Source organism: Spea bombifrons, chromosome 5 (genome assembly GCF_027358695.1).
Source record: "Spea bombifrons isolate aSpeBom1 chromosome 5, aSpeBom1.2.pri, whole genome shotgun sequence".
Taxonomy (NCBI): domain Eukaryota; kingdom Metazoa; phylum Chordata; class Amphibia; order Anura; family Pelobatidae; genus Spea; species Spea bombifrons.
The window spans coordinates 47140693-47161923 of record NC_071091.1 but is presented as its reverse complement, the minus strand read 5'-3'; the positions used below and the strand labels follow the sequence as shown (position 1 = coordinate 47161923).

Below are 21231 nucleotides of genomic sequence, written 5' to 3'. Positions count from 1 at the left end.
AAAGTGTTTGCCAAATAGACAAATATAAATAGCAAGACGTGTCCTCTTATACCTCTTAATATCCCTATATTACATCATACATATAAAATGATAATGTGTACTATGTTACACATTTAAAGTGACAGTGTATTAAAGTGAACCAAATTTGGCAAGTGTATAAAATTAAGAATTATAAAATTGTTTCAATAAAAGTGTATAAGAAATCTTAATACTAAATGGAAAAGTAGAACCCATGCATATTATTGCTCAATGATCGGCATCAGGGGCCCCTCCCCGGGGTGTCAAAATCCACCATACAGCTTTTAAAAGTTTAGGAGGCAGGGGCGTAACTAGAAACCTCAGGACCCCGGTGCGAGAATCTGTTAAGGCCCCCCCCACCCCACAAGAGTTGCCGAGCGGTCGTTTTTCAGCAACCGCTGGGCCCCCCTGACTGGCAGAACTCCAGGGCCCGGCCGCAGTCGCGACCCCTGCGACCCCGGTAGTTCCTCCACTTTTAGGAGGCGATCAATGATCTTCAATGGTGTCACTGAAATGCCTCTTGAAAACTCTGGCTCCACTTGCAGGTTGAATACAGGTACTGCATTCAACCATGCAAGCCAATGGAGCCCAGCTTCATAATCACAATGTGATTAGTAAAATATTTTCAAAAAAAAAAAAAAAATATATATATATATATATATATGGAAAAAAAAGCGGTAACATTTAAAAATAATTGTAAATCAGAGGAACCATCCAGTTCCAGCAAAATGTAAAAAAAAAAAAAAGTCCAAAAAGAATAAAATAAAATAATAAAGTTTATTATTATGAGCAAGTGCTAAAATTAGTGATGTATCCTCCCAAACGTCTACACAAGGAAAGAGTTAAAGTAAAAGCATTTCAAATACCCAAGGGCTGTCTAATTTTTTTTTAAAAAATGAACCCGGCCACTCCAATTTATCCCTTCAAACCATTCAAAGTTAGGGCATAGGCACAGACTGACCAAAATGGGGGGAAAGCGCGCATCCCAAATGTGGCCTTTTAGCCCCCCAAACACCAGACAAACCCATGCATGTGGGGTATCACTGTACTCATGAGTATTGTTGTTTGATAGTGACGTATATCTGGAACTATAAATTTATACCTGAAGTACAATTTGTGTGTAAAAAAATTACTGCCACAAACTTTGGCAAAGGCTGGTGGTAGAATATCATGCATGGAAAAGGTTAAAATACCTTGGGGTGTCTAGTTTTCAAAAATATATGGTTTGATGGGATAACTTGATTAAGCTGGCTTCAAAGATGGTCCTATAAGGACATGGGGGCAGTAGCCCCAGATGTAAAAGTTCCAAGTTAAAAAATGCGCACTTCCGGGAGATGTCGGGAGATGTTGATGAACACATATTATGGACTTGTTTCAAAAGTGGCATACACCAGAAGCTGTAAATCCATACCTGAAGCACAATTTTTGTGAATAAAAAAAAAACACAAAATAAATTGCTACGACAAAGTTTGACAAAGGGTTGTAGTAGTGCATGGAAAAGGTTAAAATACCAGCATTTGAAATACCCTACGGTGTCTAGTTTTCACAAATATATGGTTTGATGGGGTAAATTGCATTGGCCGGCTTCAAAGATACCCGAAATAGCACATGAGGGACAAATGGTTTTGAAATAGCAAAACACTACTTGTACTTATTGCCCAATAACTTGCAGAAAAAAACAATAAAAACAGAAAAACATTGGGTATTTCTAAACTCAGGACAATAGTAGAATCTATTTAGCAGGTTTTATTCATTAGCTTTTTTGGATTAAAAGATTTTTCAAATAAAAGTGAGAAAAAGTTTTGGTTTTTTTCAATTTTCATCATATTTTATTATTCTATAGGAAATTAGATAATGTGATCCAAAGTATCTGAAGAAAGCCCTTCTTGTCCTGGAAAAAAAAACAATATATAACTTGTTTGTGTACACTTAATGGGTAAGGAGACCAGAGCAGTTTGTGTTTTTGCTATGTCTATCTTGAACTGTAATTTCTCTCTTTCTCAATTAGTGCACCCACACAAATCATATATTGTTTTTGTTTCAGCACAAGTAGGGCTTTCTTTTGAAGTAATAATTATATATATAAACCATCATTTAGTATGAAAAATATCTAAAATGTGGGTAAAATTAGGGAAAAAAAGGAAATATTTTTACAGTTTCACCTATAAAAACTATATACCGTATTCGATTATAAGACAAGGTTTTTTTCAGGTCAAAACTTTGATAAAAATGCATTTCTTGTTTTTATTTCCCAACCTGCCCTACCCCCACTTATGCACATTTGAGCCCAGGTTTGCCACACTGCCTCCCAGATATGCCACATACCCCCAGATATGCCACATGCCTCCCAGATATGCCACTCTGCCCTCCCCACATATGCCTTATATACCCTATATGCCTTATACCCCCTGATATGCCACTGTGCCCCCTGATATGCCTTATACCCCCAGATATGCCACTCCATCCTCCCCAGATATGACATAGTGCCCTCAGATTCGCAGGCTTGTTTGCAGCACACTGACACAATAATTTTATAAATAAATACAGGATTAATCTTCAATGCCCCCAGGATTATGATTTCCCTTAGTTTGCCCCCCTTTACATCTAACTGCACCTTAAGCTAACCTTATTAAATTGATTAAACTAATCCTCAGTCCTCAGCATTAAATTAACCCTAAAAACCCCATTAACTATAACTGTCCCTAAATTAACCCTAAAAACCCCATCAACCATAATTGGTTGGGGCCAATCATCAGAGTGACTGCCGGGAGGGACTGTAAGTAGTAACTTGACAACAGTGCGCAATGCCAGCAAGCAGCTGCAAGGGCCAATATGGTTTTAGTATGCGTAAAAAGAGGTATTGATTCAAGGGAGGAGGATATTATCTTGCCTCTTTACAGGTCATTGGTAAGACCTCACCTTGAATATGTGGTACAATTCTGGGCACCGGTCCTTAAAAAGGACAATATGGAATTAGAAAAAGTGCAAAGGAGGGCTACGAAATTAATAAGGGGATTGGGAGATACTAGTTATGAAGAGAGACTAAAAAAGTTAAAATTATATACGCTAGAAAAACGGCATCTCAGAGGGGATTTGATAACATTATATAAATATATGCAGGGCCAATATAAAGAGCTCTTCAGTGACCTGTTCATTAACAGAAATATACAAAGAACAAGAGGTCACCCTCTGAGACTGGAAGAGCGCAGGTTTCATAGACGACAAAGGAAGGGATTCTTTACAGTGAGGACAATAAAGGTATGGAATTCACACCAAGGTGGTGTTATCCAATACATTAGATACCTCCAAAAGGGGCCTCGATATTTTCTTAGAAAGGCATGACATACAGGGATATAAATAGAATAACATTAATATTTTAGAGCTTCTTGATCCAAGGAGAAATCCGATTGCCTCTTGGAGTCAAGAAGGAATTTGTTTTCCCCTGATGGCAGAATTCTAAGTAGCTTCATTAGGGTTTTTTTTGCCTTCTTTTGGATCAAGAATAGGAAGGTTAGGTAGAAGGGTTGAACTTGACGGACTTAGGTCTTTTTTCAACCTTATGAACTGTGTAACTATGTATATATGTAACTGCTGTAAGTGACATAGAATGAACCGAATTATAAAATGAGGGGTATTTTTCAGAGCATTTGCTCTGAAAAACCCCTCATCTTATAATCGATAAAATCGATTCAACTAATCATTAATGAAATTTGTTGGCAACAATTTTCATGATCTATTATTGATTTTATCGATTAGCTGTTGCAGCCCTACACATATACGTTTCTGATGAAGTGTCCCACTGCTGAAAAAAGTTTGACACCCCTTGTAACAGAACCCTCCATCACTGGGGCCCCTGGAGAGGCCTGAAAGCCAGCCTCCTCCCTACAGACTATGGGCCCAGGCCTTGTTGAGACTTCTGTGTGTGGACACAGGGGGTCAGTTTCTACTGGTTTTCCTTATGTTTTACTACACATTCTCAAAACTGTCAGGTGGACATCCTGTTGTAGGAAGAAGGCTGATTGTCTTTGCATTGTTGATTTTATAGGTGTTTAGTCTTATTGTGTGAGTTTGCCCTTGTCTTAAAACCCCTTGTAGGTATGACTAGGTGTCACTGCTGCATACCTAATTGTCAATTACACAACAGGTAGCTGTTAATCCTGTGAACTCTTGTAATCTCTGTGTCCTAGCCATTGTCTGTCTCAAGACAATTAAATGTCTATCATCATTCCATGTCTACGTCCCCAACTAATATAATTATTTATGTCTTATGTCATTCTGTTCCCCTGGATATTATGTTGCAGGATTTGATCTAATGCCTTCCTTCCTGACATGGTAATTAGATCCTGTGATATTTGTCTTGCCCCTTTTCTTACTTGTATATATAGCGCTGTATTTGGTTTAAATAAAGGAGTCCTGTTTTCACCTCAACATGAGTGTTGCCTGATGCTTGGGGTGGGCTGCTATGATCCTTTATTGTCCTTTTCAGGACAATAGCCACACCGTGTAGCTAAGCTTCGGATAGCCACAGTGCCAACGCAGCTTCTGTGCAGCGACGCCCCCCTTCTATCTAAAACGCTGGTTCTGCCTGGCGCTGAAGGTGTTAATTGTTGGTGTCTTGGCAGGATGAAGCAACGTTTGGCGGGAGAGATCACTTTACACAGTGTTTTTAGGTACATATATGCTCATTGACACACAAACACTGGCAAACATACATTTACACACACTAAAACACAGAAACCCATAGAAATACAGTGACACATACAAACTGGCCATACAAACACACACTTTACACATTCCTTACCAGTTGCTCTGTGCCAGTTGGATTTCTTTCTTCACACAGCTAGTGCAGATCCTGCCAGGAATCGGGATGTGACATCAATGAGGAGCCAGGAGAGAAAGGAAGAGCCAAGGTCACCAGAGGGGAGCAGCTACTCCTTCATGCTCCCCAGTGGAACAGTTATACAGTTATAGGGCAGCGGGTACCCTCTGCCTCAAAACTATTCTATACACAGCAGGGAAGGAGTCCCTGCTTCCCCCACAATGGTCTGCCCCTGCACTGCAGCGCCCACCCCGGCGCAACAATGGTTTATTCCTCTCTGTGCCCCCCCCCTTCTCAACTAACTAGCTTGCGCTGCGGCCGCCCATGCCGAATGGGTCCACAGACCTCAGATCATACAGAACATCTCGTCTGATTCTTATGTTGTGGCTGTGCCGAATCAGATGAGATGTTTTTTCCTGACAGTGACAGCTGAGCTACAGTGTTTAGATGCTCAGTTAATGCTATCACTGCCAGGATTAAGAGTTAGCCCGGCCGCTCCCTGGCGCCCCCCTTTCAAATGGCGCCTATGGCACGAGCCATAGGTGCCATACCTTACATACACCTCTGGTTGCAGGCTAGACGAAGGGGACACATGGAGCCAGCCAAAACGTGAGGGTGCATCACTAAAATTAACTGTTTGTACTTCTGGGGTTGTCACACTGAATTTGTACTTTTCGGGTATTGAAATAAGCCTCCAGGACAGGCACATTAAATTTTGCAAACTATATTAATAATACAGGCCCCCCAAAGGGACAAAAGATGCTGCAAGGCCCAGCTACCCCAAAGAAGCTGAAATAACACACCAGGTTTTTTCATGTGGAGCACTGTTATATAAAACAGGTAATGAGGCAGGTGCCACTGGGTAAGTGTGAGGTCTATACAGGACTGATGAATTAACCGAGGGTAGCAGCAGTGGACAATGTTGAATTAGTGCCATCAAGACAATGCTAAAGCAGATGACTGTTGCCAGTAGCTTCATCCTAGACTTTCCAGGTAATGAATCAACCATGATTAAGGCTGTGTGCAATATATGTTGTCAAATAGGTGGACATGCTAAACAGTATATTTTTTATTATGATAATCAAACAGAAACCTGTCAAAATGTGGATTTCCCCCCAGGCTATCAATGTATGGTGCTTTGGCAAAGTTTATTTATATTAGATGAGGAAAATTTTAATAGTTAACTACAAACAAATAATATTTTTTCTTTTTTGCAGCATTGGGACAAATTATGCTATATGTGGATGGAATGAATGGAATCATTAACCATAATGAGACAGTCCAGTGGCTATACACTCTTATTGGAGCAAAGGTGAGTTTTCTCATACTTATAACTAATATGCAATTTTTATTTTGACATTTGTTGTATGTACAGTGTTTTGAAACCGCAATGTTTTTTAGCTAAGCTGTAAGAAGTGTATATATTGTACTACAATGCTCAATGCAAAGCCTCTCACAAAATTATCAGCCACTTTTGTTTTGAAAAGAGACCATATATTAACATATATTGCAGTATTAAATTTTTTTTATTTTAAAGGGCCCAGAAAAGCATTTACTACTAGCCATTTTGAAGACTTTTCTTGAACAAAACATGTGAGCAATGTGAAAAACACAGAGAATTTTTTTTTGACGTTTTAATAACTCACATTTTTTATTGATTTTATACATTAAAGTGAAACATTGTAACTTTATAGCAATTGTAGGGAACAGCTCACGCATGGGGCGGCAATGACAGTCTTCACACCGGTTTCAAACGTAAAGCGGGTTTATTTAGATGCTGTAGGCACAGAGCACCTTATAAACAAAACAAACTCTAAGCCTGTCCGGCTCTAACTAAACATCCGGATACCTCTCTACAAGCCAAGGTCTGGCACAAAGCAAAGTAAAAGGTTTTGCATGGGTAAAGCCTCATACCTAGTCGGCTGCAGCGCTGGCTGTAGCTGCTCCTTCCCCCAGTTTCTCCTCTCTCTGCAAACCTAACAGCCCTCTCTTTTAAGGCTTCCTCCCCAGTAACGAGCTTAGGAAGCCTCACCTGAGAGCACCTGGGTTTGCTACCATGCCTGGCTGAGGTAACCAGGTGAGATATATATCCCATCAACCACTCTCCCATACACTTTACCACACAGTATAATGAAACAGGTGATATGTTGTATATGTTATTTAGAATATCAACACAGGAGTCTAATTTCCTTTCTTCCAGACAGTGGTCTCATTCATAAAATGTAAATAAAGTTAACAGTGCAGATGTCAGTCTAGTGATGATTGCCTCAAGGATTAAGCGGATGCTTCCCTTGTATCGTTTGGGAACAATATCATTTAGAATATTGAAAATTCAGTCTACCGTATTTGCTCGATTATAAGACAAGGTTTTTTTCAGAGCAAATGCTCTGAAAAATACCCCTCGTCTTCTAATCAGGGTCGTCTTCTAATCAGACCTCAAATAGAGGTCTGATTATGAGACTAAGATCCAGATCCCCCGCACCGCTGCAGGGGACCTGGATCCTCCTGTCCCCCCCCCCCATTTAACCCCCCCGCCACTTACCGGTGCTTCCTGCTGTATTGCCGGGGCAGCGGGTTGACTTCTAACGTCCGCTGCAGCCGGAAGGAGGTGTGGCTAGCAGCGGGGGTTGTCTGCGTCCGTCTCGCATACCTTCCCCGGCTGTCTGAGATCAGAGTTCCCGGCACCGGTGCGGGGAAGGTATGCGACGGACGCAGACAAACCCCCGCAGCCAACTCCACCTCCTTCCGGCTGCAGCGGAAGGAGACGTCAACCCGCTGCTCCGGCAATACAGCAGGAAATTGGAAGCACCGGTAAGTGTGTGTGTGTGTGTTAAATGGGGGCATAGGGCATTTCTGGAATGCCTTATACCCCTATATGCCACTCTGGCACTTAAGGGGTTAAAAGGAATATTATGGGGCAGAGTGGCATATAGGGATGTATAAGGCATTTCAGGAGGCAGAGTGGCGTTAAGGGGGTATTTAATAGAGCATTCTGCCACCTGAAATGCCTTATACCTCCCTATATGCCACTCTGCCCCATAATATGCCTTTTAACCCCCTAAATGCCAGAGTGGCATATAGGGGTATAAGGCATTTCTGGAGGCAGAGTGCTCTATACAATGCCTTTTAACTCCTTTAATGTCACTCTGCCTCCTGGAATGCCTTATACCTCCCTATATGCCACTCTGCCCCATAATATGCATTTTAACCCCCTAAATGCCAGAATGGGATATAGGGGTATAAGGCATTTCTGGAGGCAGAGTGGCACATAGAGGGTCAAAAGGCATACCATGGGGCACAGTGGCATATAGAGGGTTAAAAGGCATATCATGGGCCACAGTGCCATATTGGTGTGGCAAGCCTGGGGGCAGATGTGTGTAACTGGGGGACAGGTTGGAAAATACAAGGAAATAAAAACAAAAAAAATATTTTTCTCAATCATAGCTTTTATTAAAAAAAATAGTTTACATGAATTAACATTTACTGGTAAAACTCTTTTCCTTTAGGGTCGTCTTGTATTCAGGCTTTTTCTTTTTTTCCTAAGTTAATATTCAGATTTTGGGGGGTCGTCTTATAATCAGGGTGGTCTTATAATCGAGCAAATACGGTAATATATGTACTCCCAAGTGCCAATAAACCTTTTAGCTGCTTCTTCTTTATGTCTTCAAAGGTTTGTCCAATCGGTTTTAGATAGAAAGCGTAGTTTACATTGAAAAAGTGATACAATCGGGTCCTCCTGCCTCATCCACAGGTGTAGAATGGTTTTCCTAGCAACCGCTGTAACAATTTGTCCCATCCTGGTGCCAAACCACCCAGTACGTTTGTTTAGGCCAAGAACCACCAATTTAGGGGACAGTTTAAGTCTCTGCCAGAAAAGTTTAATGTTTTGACAGGACTGTAAACCATGCATTATGATCAGCATTTGGTTGCCAACATTTAGGACAATTACTACTCTGTAGCCATCCTATTTTGTGCATCTTATCTGGGGAAAGGTAGGCAGGATGTGCTAATTTGTATGTCCTCTCCATATATGCCACCATTGGCAGAACTCTTTTCATATGGAGAAAAGCCTGTCATAATAAAGATATCAAGAGTGTTACACCAGTCATGCTCCGTAAAATGCGAAATCACTGATTTATAGCTTGTATGTGTATATATAGCTTTGCACTTTGAGAAACGCAAACATGGCATGATTATCCCTGGACAAGAGTCCACACCCTGTGACCTCTGTTTGACAGTCTGTTAAGTTGTGTTATTTTACAGAGAACCCCCCGCCTCCCAATGCTTAAATATTTGGGCAGGTGAGCCGCCCTGAAACGGTGGGTTATTAGTGAAGGTAAGGTGTGGAGTGTATTGCCAATGCAGGCCATGTTGTAATGTGATTTTCCATCCAGGTTATATGTGGGCAATATGGATACCAAGGCTGGCTTTGGGGTGTGCAACCTGTGATCTATGCCTGTAATTTAGGGGAGTTTTTATGTGATTTCCAATTGATCTATACCTGCAAATCTGGGTTAGTGAATAAGGGGAAAAAGGGACTCTGGGGATGATTACGGGGGAGAAGACCTCTCAATGTCACGTGCGGTCAGAAGGAGGGAAGACTGTACTGACTCTCACAGTCTTACCCTGATCTTCAGTTAGTGTGGCAAATATATTTTTTTGGTGAGGGGCCCAAGGAAATGCTTGGGTAGTGTCCAATTTTTTCATTATAAAATATATTGGCAACAGGGTCTAATATTTATATATATTGGCAGCAGGGTCAAATATTTATATATATATTGGCAACAGGGTCTAATTAAAGAATGAAAAATAACTGCCAGTTTCAGTCATAGTCTTTACTTCAAAGAGATCAGTAGGGCTGCAACTAACGATTATTTTCATAATCGATTAGTTGGCCGATTATTTTTTCGATTAATCGATTAATCGGATTAAAAAATGAATGTAAACTTTTCATTTACTTAAAATAATTTAATAAACAAATTATGTTAAAAACAAATGGCAGAATAAAAAAAACTTTGATAAAATGTATTTCTTGTCTTTATTTCCCAACCTGCCCCCCCCCAGTTATGCACATTTGAGCCCAGGCTTGCCACACTGCCTCCCACATATGACACATACCCCCATATATGCCACACTGCCCTCCCCACATATGCCACTCCACTCTACCCCCACATACGCCACTCCACTCTACCCCCACATATGCCACTCCGTCTTCCCCAGATATGCCACTGTGCCCCGATATTCCTTATACCCCCTGATACACCACTCCGTCCTCCCCTGATATGCCACACTGCCTCCCAGACATGCCACACTGCCCTCCCCACATATGCCTTATATACCCTATATGCCTTATACCCCCCAGATATCTCATAGTCCCCTCATAGAGACATAGACCCGTTCACAGCACACTGACACCATACTTTTATAAAGTACTGGGTTAATCGTCACTGCCCCCAGGATTTAGATTCCCCTTAGTTTGCCCCCCTTTACCTCTAACTGCACCTTAAGTTAACCTTATTAAATTAATCCTCAGTCCTCATCATTACATTAACCCTAAACATCCCATTAACCACAACTGCCCCTAAATTAACCCTAAACATCCCATTAACCACAACTGCCCCTAAATTAACCCTAAACATCCCATTAACCACAACGGCCCCTAAATTAACCTTAAACATCCCATTAACCATAACTGCCCCTAAATTAACCCTAAACGCCCCCATTAACCACAACTGCCCCTAAATTAACCCCCACCTCCCCTAACTTTCAGCAGCCCAAATATTAATTTTAGAAAGGAAGGGGCGGGGCCAGTTGTCAGAGTTACTGCAGGGAGGGACTGTAAGTAGTAACTGCTGTGAATCACTGAAACAGATTATATAATGAGGGGTATTTTTCAGAGCATATGCCTTATACCTGCCTATATGCCACTCTGTCCCATAATATGACTTTTAACCCCCTAAATGCCAGAGTGGCATATAGGGGTATAAAGCATTTCTGGAGGCAGAGTGGCACATAGGGGGTCAAAAGGCATATAATGGGGCACAGTGGCATATAGAGGGTTAAAAGGCATATCATGGATCACAGTGGCATTTAGAGGGTTAAAAGGCATATCATGGGTCACAGTGGCATTTAAAGGGTTAAAAGGCATATCATGGGTCACAGTGGCATTTAGAGGGTTAAAAAGCATATCATGGGGCACAGTGGCATATAGGGGGTTTAAGGCATTTATGGGGCAGAGTGGCGAGCCTGGGGGCAGATGTGCATAACTGGGGGGCAGGTTGGAAAATAAAAGGAATCAAAAACAAAATATTTTTCTCAATCATTTTATTTAAAAAAAATAGTTTACATAGTTTACATGAATTAACATTTACTGGTAAAACTTTAGTCGTCTTATATTTAGGCTTTTTCTTTTTTTCTTACATTAATATTCAGATTTTGGGGGGTCGTCTTATAATCGAGCAAATACGGTATATATATATACATATATATATATATATATATATACACACACACACACACCATCATTTAGTATGAAAAATATCTAAAAATGTGGGGAAAATTAGGAAAAAAGGAAAAATTTTCACTTTCACCTATAAAAACAATATACACTCACTGATCACTTTATTAGGTACAACTGTTGAATTACACCTGTTTTAACAGTTTTAACCGCTTTAGATCCTTTACACACAGCAATTGACCTGGAAGCACCCTTGACTTCCAGGTTATTGCTGTTTATTTATTTTTAACTTTCAATGCTGATGATCCATAGGAGCACAGCCTTGACTGATATTTAGTTTGTTTGGACAAATATTAACCCCATGCAATGCTGTGATCGTGTCATACACAATCACGGCATTGAAGGGGTTAAAGCTGCACAATTGCTCTTAATGGAGTGATTGGGGCAGGTCTCCACACTTATGTGGAGACCAAAAAAACCTTTCTCTCTGTCCCTGAAGCTGCCTGGCAGTTGGGACACAATCGCTGGTAAACCGGTAATTGCGGGAAGGAGCCTCTTTGATCACTCCTGCATGAGTGATCAAAGGGCTTGTGGGGGCTGTTTTTTGGCGGTGCTGTTCTGCCCAGGTGTTGTGGTCGTGGCCTGTTTTATGCAAAATTATGCTAATATTTAAATACACAATTTAAATATAAAACACATCTAACAATACAACAATAAATTTGATTCAGGAATACAGTTAAATTATGTAAAGACGAATACCAACAGATGTTACGATATATAATGATACTTTATTAATACCTCTAGTGGTAAAAACAATATATCGAAAAAGGTTACCATAACAAAGTTACAGACAGTCAAGAATTATATTCTAATAACATTGTAATACCTAACTTCAGAGAGTATCAGCATATCAAATGACTCCTTTGGTGTTCAGTTTCCAAAATGGCTCTAGATACCAGGATCATATAGAAGACTTTAAAGGATTCTTTCAGTAGTTGTTTTCTAATTCTTAGTTACAATACTAGGCACTAAACTAGTCCTAGCTTCTTGGCACTTAACTAGCCCAAGATGGAAGAGCAGCTTTCTATTTCATGCTTTTTCTCTGGCAAACTTTTGCAGCTCCCTTAGCTTCTGCCATGCTGCTTCCTTCTTCTCCTTCCAGTCCCTTCTACTCCTCCCCCGTCTTCCTGGAGTTCCTGATATCCCATTGTTCCTGGTATAGCCCACATGGCTTTTCATGTAGGTAGCCGTTATCTATGGTCTTAGATAAACAATAGATGTACACATCACTCACTCTCTAGTGCTACCTGGTGGTAGAGGTAATGCACTTCTAAAACAATAGAAGTATAAACAATATAACTAATTGATATTGTAATATATGCCACAGTTAGGGGAGTGGTTTATCCAAAGGGAGATACAGATGTTGCGTCTGTGACGTGAATCACTAATAATGGACGACGCAATCCATGTCCACAACACCGGGCTTCCAATCATATGTTTCCCTGCTCTAGGTTTTGAGTAAACTAGCTTGGTTTGTTTATTGAGTTGTCTAGAATATTTTGAGCCCTCTTTTGTATAACTGCGTGTAATGTTTTTTTCTTGCATAGATTTGTTGTAATTGGATTCAGTTTGGTATGTTTTATAGTCTGAGAATGTGTTGAAGACGTGCATTTAGAGAATGAAATTCCTCGTGTCACTCTTTTTTTGTACTTTGCATCATTGGCTATCATGTGACCCTGTAACACTGCCTTGGATGTTTCCCAAAATATTAAATGCTGATCAATGTGTGATATGTTATCATCTGTGAAATTAGCCCACGCGGTCTCAAGAGTCTGCTTAAAGTTATCCTTTTCGAATAAATATGCTAGGATAGGAATCACCAATGCCTGTGTATCGCCTCGCTCTTTAGAAAGTATTACCAACACCCATATTGGGGCATGGTGTGAAATAACAATGTTTTCAATTTTGGATTGGTGGACCCTGGACAAGAGGTGTGAGGAGAGAAGGATGTAGTCGATATAGTCGATGTGGAAGGGAAGAGTGAGCCATGCATAGGTGTGTATAATTATGAATGCGCCAGGGGTCAGCTAGCTGGAGGTGATGTATCATAGATCAAAAGCCGTCATGAGTCCCAGGGTGTGGAGTAAGAGCCTATTGGCTTCTAATCAAGACTGGGTTCGCCACTGCAACAGCCCATCAATATACGTCACATGCCATTTAAAGAGCCCACCGACTGGGACCAGAGAGACTGTGGAGGAATCTAGAGCTGTTATCGTTAGATAAAACTAAAATTTTAACATCTAACCATAAAATTACTATTTGAAGTACACCTAGTCCCTGTTTTCCATGTTGGTGGAGAAAAACATATGTTGTTCAATGCAATACCTGGCTTAATTTGGAACCACCGTAATGAATGCAACAAAAACTTTTGAAAATCCTGAGGAGGCACTGACTAACTTTCAAAGTACACATCAGGATAACACCAGGCTGTATAGTACTTTTAACTTGGAAGGTTGGTAGTTTAAGACTTGACTTAAGTGGGGCTATTCAGTGCAAATGCCATTTTTGGGTACCGTATATTCCGGCGTATAAGACGACTTTCTAACCCAAGAAAATCTTCTCAAAAGTCGGGGGCGTCTTATACGCCGGGTATACTTACTTACCTAGCCGGAGATTCCCCATGAAGCCACGAATCTCTAGGGGAGGGGCGAGTGGAGAAGCCGCCTCCCCTGGGCCGGTCTTCAGGGCCACGCCGAGGTAGGTGCAAGATCGTGATCTCCCCAACTAGCCCTGATCGAGGTCTGGAACTTCAGACCTAGGCTTCCCTGCTCCCTAATCACTACGCGCCGGCTATTGATGCCGAGGGCGGGGATGACGTCATGTCCCGGTGCTCTGCATCAATTGCCGGCGCGTAGTGATGAGGGAGCAGTAAACAGAGGTCTGAAATGACAGACCTCACGCTCCCACAACTGGATGGAAGAAAGAAGATAGAAGATGAGAAAGGTAAGAGATGGGGAGAAAGGGGTGTGAGTGCAGTGTATGTATATATGTTGGTGTGAGATGGTCAGTGTATGTGTATGGTCAGGTGTGTGTAAGAGCAGTGTAGGTATTTGTGTGTTTGTAAGCTGGTATATATATATATATATATATATATACACATATATATACACACTATATATATCTATATATATATATATATATATATATATACACACCATATATATATAATGTATATATGATATGTATATATATATCATATATACATATATATTTGTGTGTGTGTGTGTAAAGGCAGGGGTGTGTGGTGAGGGCAGTGTATAAATGTGTATGTATGGACAGGCGTATGTTAGTATGTGTAGATATATATATATATATATATATATATATATATATATATATATATATATATATATATATATATGTGTGTGTGTGTGTGTGTGTGTAAAGGCAGTGTATGTATGTAGATGTCTGTATAACAACCAGCCAATCACCGGTAAGGTACATCGCTTGCCATGATCGGCTGGTTGTTGTACCGGGTAGAGGGGTAGTCTTATACGGCGAGTATAGTCCAAACTCTATATTTGAACTGGAAAAGTTGGGGGTCGTCTTATACGCCCAGTCGTCTTATATGCCGGAATATATGGTAATGTGGATTTTCAGGCAGACATGGCCCAAGATGCATTTTATTATGCTATAAATATATTCTCACGATATTTCATCCTTTGTAGACATAACCAATGTCTTGCATAAACTAACTGGCCACTCTATTAGGTACACCTGTTCAATTGCTTGTTAACATAAATAGCTAATCAGCCAATCACATGGTAGCAACTCAATGCATTTAGGCATGTAGACATGACCAAGACAACTTGCTGAAGTTGTGTGGATGAAAATGCCTTGTTGAGTTCAGAAGAGAATGGGCAGACTGGTTAGAGATGACAGAAATGCAACAGTAACTCAAATAACCACTTGTTACAACAAAGGTATGCAGAATATCATCTCTGAATGTACCATCTCTGAACATGTTGAACCTTGAAGCACATGGGCTAAAGCAACAAAAGACCACGCAGGATGGCACTCCTGTCAGCTAAAGACAGGAAACTGGGGCTACAATTCGCACACGCTCACCAAAATTGCAAGACTGGAGGAGCGTTGCCTGGTCTGATGAGTCTTAATTCCAGCTGCGACATCCAGATGGCAGGGTCAGAATTTGGTGTAAACAACATGAAAGCATGGATCCATCCTGCCTTGTATCAACAGTTCAGGCTTGTGGTGGTGGTGTAACGGTGTGGGTGCCATTTTCTTGGCACACTTTGGGCCCCTTAGTACCAATTGAGCATTGTTTAAATGCGACAGCCTACCTGAGTATTTTTCCTGACCATGTCCTTCCCTTATGACCACAGTGCACCCATCTTCTGATGGCTACTTCCAAAAGGATAATGCACCACATCACAAAGCTCACATCATCTCAAATTGGTTTCTTGAACATGACTATGAGTTCACTGTGCTCCAATGGCCTCCACAGTCACCAGATTTCAATCCAATAGAGCATGTTTGGGATGTTTTGGAACGGGAGATTTGCATCATAGATGTGCAGTCGACAAATCTGCAGCAGCTGCGTGAAGCCATCATGTCCATATAAACCAAAATCTCTGAGGAATAAAGGCAGTTCTGAAGGCAAAAGAGGTGGTTGATCAACTGGAAATGGGGGACTCTATAAAGCTTCACCATGAACTTTGAGATGACATGGGGGAGAACAATGCTGGGGAAATTAGCAACATGGCTTGGGTTGTTGTGGTTAACATTTTAAGTTATTTGTTTTACTTGTAGACCAGTTTAGGTGCATAATTGCGCTGTATACAAAAAAAACCCAGTAGCATTGTTCTGGAACTTATATCTCCTCAGAACAACAAATCTTGGGACAATCAATAAACATAAATCAAATAGAGATAAGACTCCTCTGCACCCTATGCGTTTTGCCAATATCTTTCGGGGGTAATGAGGAAATAAAGTAAAAAAACAGTCTTATTACATTGTAACCACTGTCTAAGATTTAAAGGGGAAATATTTGTATTCTATGATAATGAACATGTCCCCATAGACACAAGAGAGGGAGGGTGGATACTACACAGAGAATCTTTCAGATAGAGTGGTTCTGGATCCATTGTTTAAAAACATTTCAGCCTAAGAATCTAAATCATAAGTTTAAAGTTTTAAGTTTGTTTATGTAATAAATAGGATAGAAATTTTGGATTATCATAGATGTTATATCTTTAACCATCTAGCTAGAAGATTTATTATATCTGTATACAGATATAATAAATCTTCTAGGTAGATGGTTAAAGATATAACATCTATGATAATCCAAAATTTCTATCCTATTTATTACATAAACAAACTTAATTACATTTTTGATTATTACATATATTTTTCATTTTTTAATTATTATTTTGGTAATATACAGACCTCCATACGATCTAGATCATGGGCGTCCAGTGTGCGGCCCGCGGGCCAAATGCCGTCTGCCGGATTTCGAGGTGCAAGGAAATTTCCCATTGGGCCGGCAGACCACATTCACAGTGCTTGGCCGCAAAGTTCAAAGCAGCCGTTGTGCGGCCGCTTTAACACCATTAAGAGGCTGGGGGAGGCGGTCTTACAGCCGCACAAAGGCTGCTTTGAACTTCGCTACCGTGCAGCCGCTTTAAACACGTGACGTTCAAGGGGGCGGGCTCACAGAAGGTGTTCCTCGTGGCAAGGAGAGGGTCATCACATCAGAGGAGAGCAGGGAAAAAAATTAAGTATTAGAAAAAAATTAGGGGTTATAGGAAAGCGGACCCATATTCGAGGGGGGGTTTGCCTGGTTTATGGCATTACAAAATAAATATAAACAGGGGTGTGTGGCTGGGGGTAATACGATAAACAAGAGGGTGGTTGGGCATCACATTAACCAATACAAAAGCGGTGGGGGCATCAATACACAAGGGAGGGGGTTGGCTGGGACATCACATAAATCAATATACAAGGGTGTGGGGGCATAAATGCACAAAGGGGGGCAATGCACAAGGTTGTGGGGGGGACACAATCAATAGTAAAGGGGTCATGGCTGGGGCATCAATACACAAGGGGGCAAAAATACAAAAGGGGCAGTTAATGACAAAGCAGTGTAGAATTTTTTTTATGCTTCAGAGCGTGTCCTGGTGTGTGTTTGTGTGTGTGTTTGGACGTCTGTGTGGCAGAGCCTGTCCTGGTGTGTGTTTGGGTGTCGGTGTGACAGAGCCTGTCCTGGTGTGTGTGTGTGTTTGGTGTGTCGGTGTTGCAGAGCCTGTACTGGTGTGTGTGTGTGTGTGTTTGGTGTGTCGATGTTGCAGAGTCTGTCCTGGTGTGTATTTGGTTGTCTGTTTCCTGGCACTTTACTTAGTGCAGAAACAAATAGAACTATTTAATTTTTACTTTTCCAGAGATAAAACACCCTCCTGAATTTGTAGTCACTTCAGAGGACAAAACTTTCTTGGCCCAGAAATCAGTGAGAGGAAAAGTAAAGGTTTTGTATTTATTTGTTTCAATCTGCATATTTTATTAAAAAGGATCTCTGAGGAAACAGAATACCATATTTATTGCATAGAAGCGCGATTCTCTTGGTGCCTGATGGTGATGTCAGTTTTTTTTATAATAAATGTGTAGATACATTGTTTAACAGATACACGCTAAATTTTTTACAAGGATCTTTAGGTGGGATCCCTGGTTTTCATGTTGATGTCCTCCTCAGGTCCCCTGGGAAAGATCTTATGAAGTACACAGACAGAAGCACTCAATCTTAGGAGCAGAAATTGCAGAACAATGGGAATGGGTAATACAACAGTTAATTTAAATAAAGCTTTAGAACCAATAAACCAACAAACAGGGGGACAAAACAACCAGTCAGGAGAGGCAGATTAATGCATACCCTCACAGGAAGGACAAGGTGGCTCATAGGAGGCTGGCCTCCCCTCTACTGGGGAGGGCCACCAGTAAGAGAAGTTCTTACTTTCTCCATGTTATGGGCAGACTAGGTCAGCTGAATCATTATTTGCCATCAAATTCTATGTTTTTTTGTTATCTTATGGGGAACAATGACCAATAGGAGAAGAGCCTCTCCTCTCCATGCTATATTGTATTAGGGATCATCACAGGCACCCTGATGCCGATCCGGGGAGACCTCTTCCTATGCAGGGCACCAGCACTCCATCACACTTTCTCATTACAGCACCCTGTATGAAGTTGCTGGAGATGGGTAAGCCTAGAGCTGACGGCATTGGCTGTTGAACATCTGTCTGGAAAGCCAATCAGCATTTTTATTGTCCTTCCATGGCAGTACTGCATAATGAAGTTGACTGGTTGGAGGGCCAAGCTTAACAAACATCCATTGTCTCTTGGCACCCAGTTTAGCCAGTCCAGTGGGTTGTGCTTGATAACTACTGTAAATTCCCATTTATTTAACTAGGGTTGTAACCATGTGAGAGAAGAAACAGAAGTTAGGCATTCATTTTCAATCCTTTGACAGCCTGGGCTCCCCTCTGTCAGCAGAAGCCATCGCTGGCTTTCTGCTTCCTGGTGTCCTGTAACGGCTGGCGTCGCGAGCACTGGAAAGCTGTTAGAGTTTAAAATGCACGTTCGCACGATCAGGCATTCCCTTCCGGTACACTGCTGACATTACCTGGAAGGTCATTGAAGGACAGAGTATCCCCTGCAGGGTCTGTCTAGACCCTTCTGGGATATCCATTCGCTCTGATGAGGTACTGATAGCAGACGCTGTGATCCCCATGCAAGTCTTTGGAGATCCAGTGTGATCAATGCAGGGGGGTCGCAGGGAGGAGAGTGAGAAACATGGCTCACACAAGCTGAAACACGAATAAAAAAAATAAAAGTGTTTTTAACAAAAAAAAAAATCACTAAAATACAATAAATATAAAAAGAAACAATAAAGGAAAAAACAATAAAGTGAGCCAAGTGATGTCAGCTAAGTGATGTCAAAAATACAAAAAATAAAATAAAAATATAAAATAAATTATAAAAAAATAATAAAAAAAGAAAAAACCCTTACATCCCATTGCCCTAACATCTAAAAGGTAGAACCCCCTGCCCCCATTCTCAACCCCCAAACCTGTTAAGCCATAAGTATAAAACATACTACCCTATAGGGTATATGGCTCTCTAGAAAGAAAAAGGACTAAGGATGTGGGGTATTTCCATAATCAGGAGATGCAGCTAAACTATTTTGGGCGGGTTTCTCTGCTGTAACACATACCCTGTGCAAAAAAATCTAAGGAACACAAAAGCACAGGAAATAATTTCTGCAGCCACATTTGACAGTGATTGGTGGCCAAATAGCTGCATGAAGAGTGCCCAAATACCCCTCATAGGATAGTCTAGGTTGTCTGCTTTACAGAAATATATACTGTTGTGGGTATTTTTGGTTTATTTGTTTAAAATTTGAGTTGCAATCCCATCATATGCAATGTAAAAATTTCTACGGCTTTGTAAAATATAATGTACACCTTTTATAGTATGTTCTCTATAAGTGGTTGAAAGCATGGACATTTTATATAAATGAGGTATTTGTGAAATCAGGACACACGAATTGATACATTTGGAGGGGATTTTCTGTCATCAAGCAAAGCAAGTGAGCCAGCTTCGCTGAAAGCTGACGAAAAGACAGGGAGTCATTATCCGGCCATGACTCCACAAAATGAAGAACGAGTTCCTCGTAGACAGGGGCCTAGAGATCTGAATCTCACGCATAAGGCAGCAGATAGTCTGAACTTTGCCAAACGGGCCACATTAATAGTGCGGTTTGACTTGCCTAACGAAAAAGATGAGCCAGAAAGTTCAGTACCTTCACCACCGGTGCTGTAAAGGGATCAATGCGTTGTTCCACGCACCAGCTATGCCACAATCCCAACGCCTAAAGATAGGATCTTCTAGTGCCTGGAGCCCAGGAGTCCCAGAGCAGGTCTCGAGCCTCAAATGATAAACCTGATGTATACCAGGATCCCTGGATAGCGAAAGGATCCAGCTATCAACTCTAGACAATTGATGTGGGAACTCTTCTGTCCAGAGGCTGGATCTTCGCAGACTGCTCACCAACCCAGGAGGCTGGCGTCTGATTCCAGGTAGAATCTTAGGCGTGCCCAAAAATGTTCCATGCCTCCATTTGGTGCATCCACCATCTCAACACCAGACGCACCTCGTCGGTTTACACAATAACCTGGTCGTAGGAACGCGAACGACGGAGATAGGAGGCCTTTAGGCCTATGCATCGCCCAATAATGAAGATGGCCTGGAAAAATAGCTTGAATGGACACCGAAAGTTGGCCTATCATACGCGATAGGTCTCGCAAAGACACAGATGAACCACGGAGGAGACGCCGAATGTCCCTGTGTTTAGGTTCTTGTAAAATATAGCTTTTATTATTATGTCATAGTAAAATAAGAAGGAGATTAGAGAAATGCCATTGTGATAAAGAGATAAAGGTGTTGTGCGCACAGAGTACCGTATTTGCTCGATTATAAGACGAGGTTTTTTTCAGAGCAAATGCTCTGAAAAATACCCCTCGTCTTATAATCGGTGTCGTCTTATAATCAGACCTCACATAGGTTTGACTATGAGACGACTAAGATCCAGATCCCCCGCAGAACTGCAGGGGACCTGGATCCTCCTGTCTCCCCCCGCTGCCGCCCCACTTACCGGTGGGTCCCCGGTGTGTAGCCAGGGTAGCGTGTAGATGTCTACGCGATTCGCGTAAAGCTCTATACGCTGCCCGGACTAAGGATAAATGTGAGCGAATAAAGCTTAAGCAAGACACTAACTACTACAGAGAATCAGCAATTGCTAGAAAATAAAATAGTTATGCTGGAAGAAAAAATGGCGGCGATGGAAGATAGAAGCCGTAGTCAAAAC

The 21231-nt window shown here is 41.3% G+C and overlaps 1 protein-coding gene across 1 annotated transcript in view; it reads left to right on the top strand.

Annotated features, from left to right (window-relative positions):
- Nucleotides 1–21231, top strand: part of FHOD3 (formin homology 2 domain containing 3) — a 267638-nt gene that overhangs the window by 45891 nt on the left and 200516 nt on the right. Inside the window, exon 6 of the mRNA XM_053466092.1 lies at nt 6055–6149. Coding sequence (XP_053322067.1) covers nt 6055–6149 — 95 coding nt within the window. The remainder of the gene's footprint in view (nt 1–6054; nt 6150–21231) is intronic.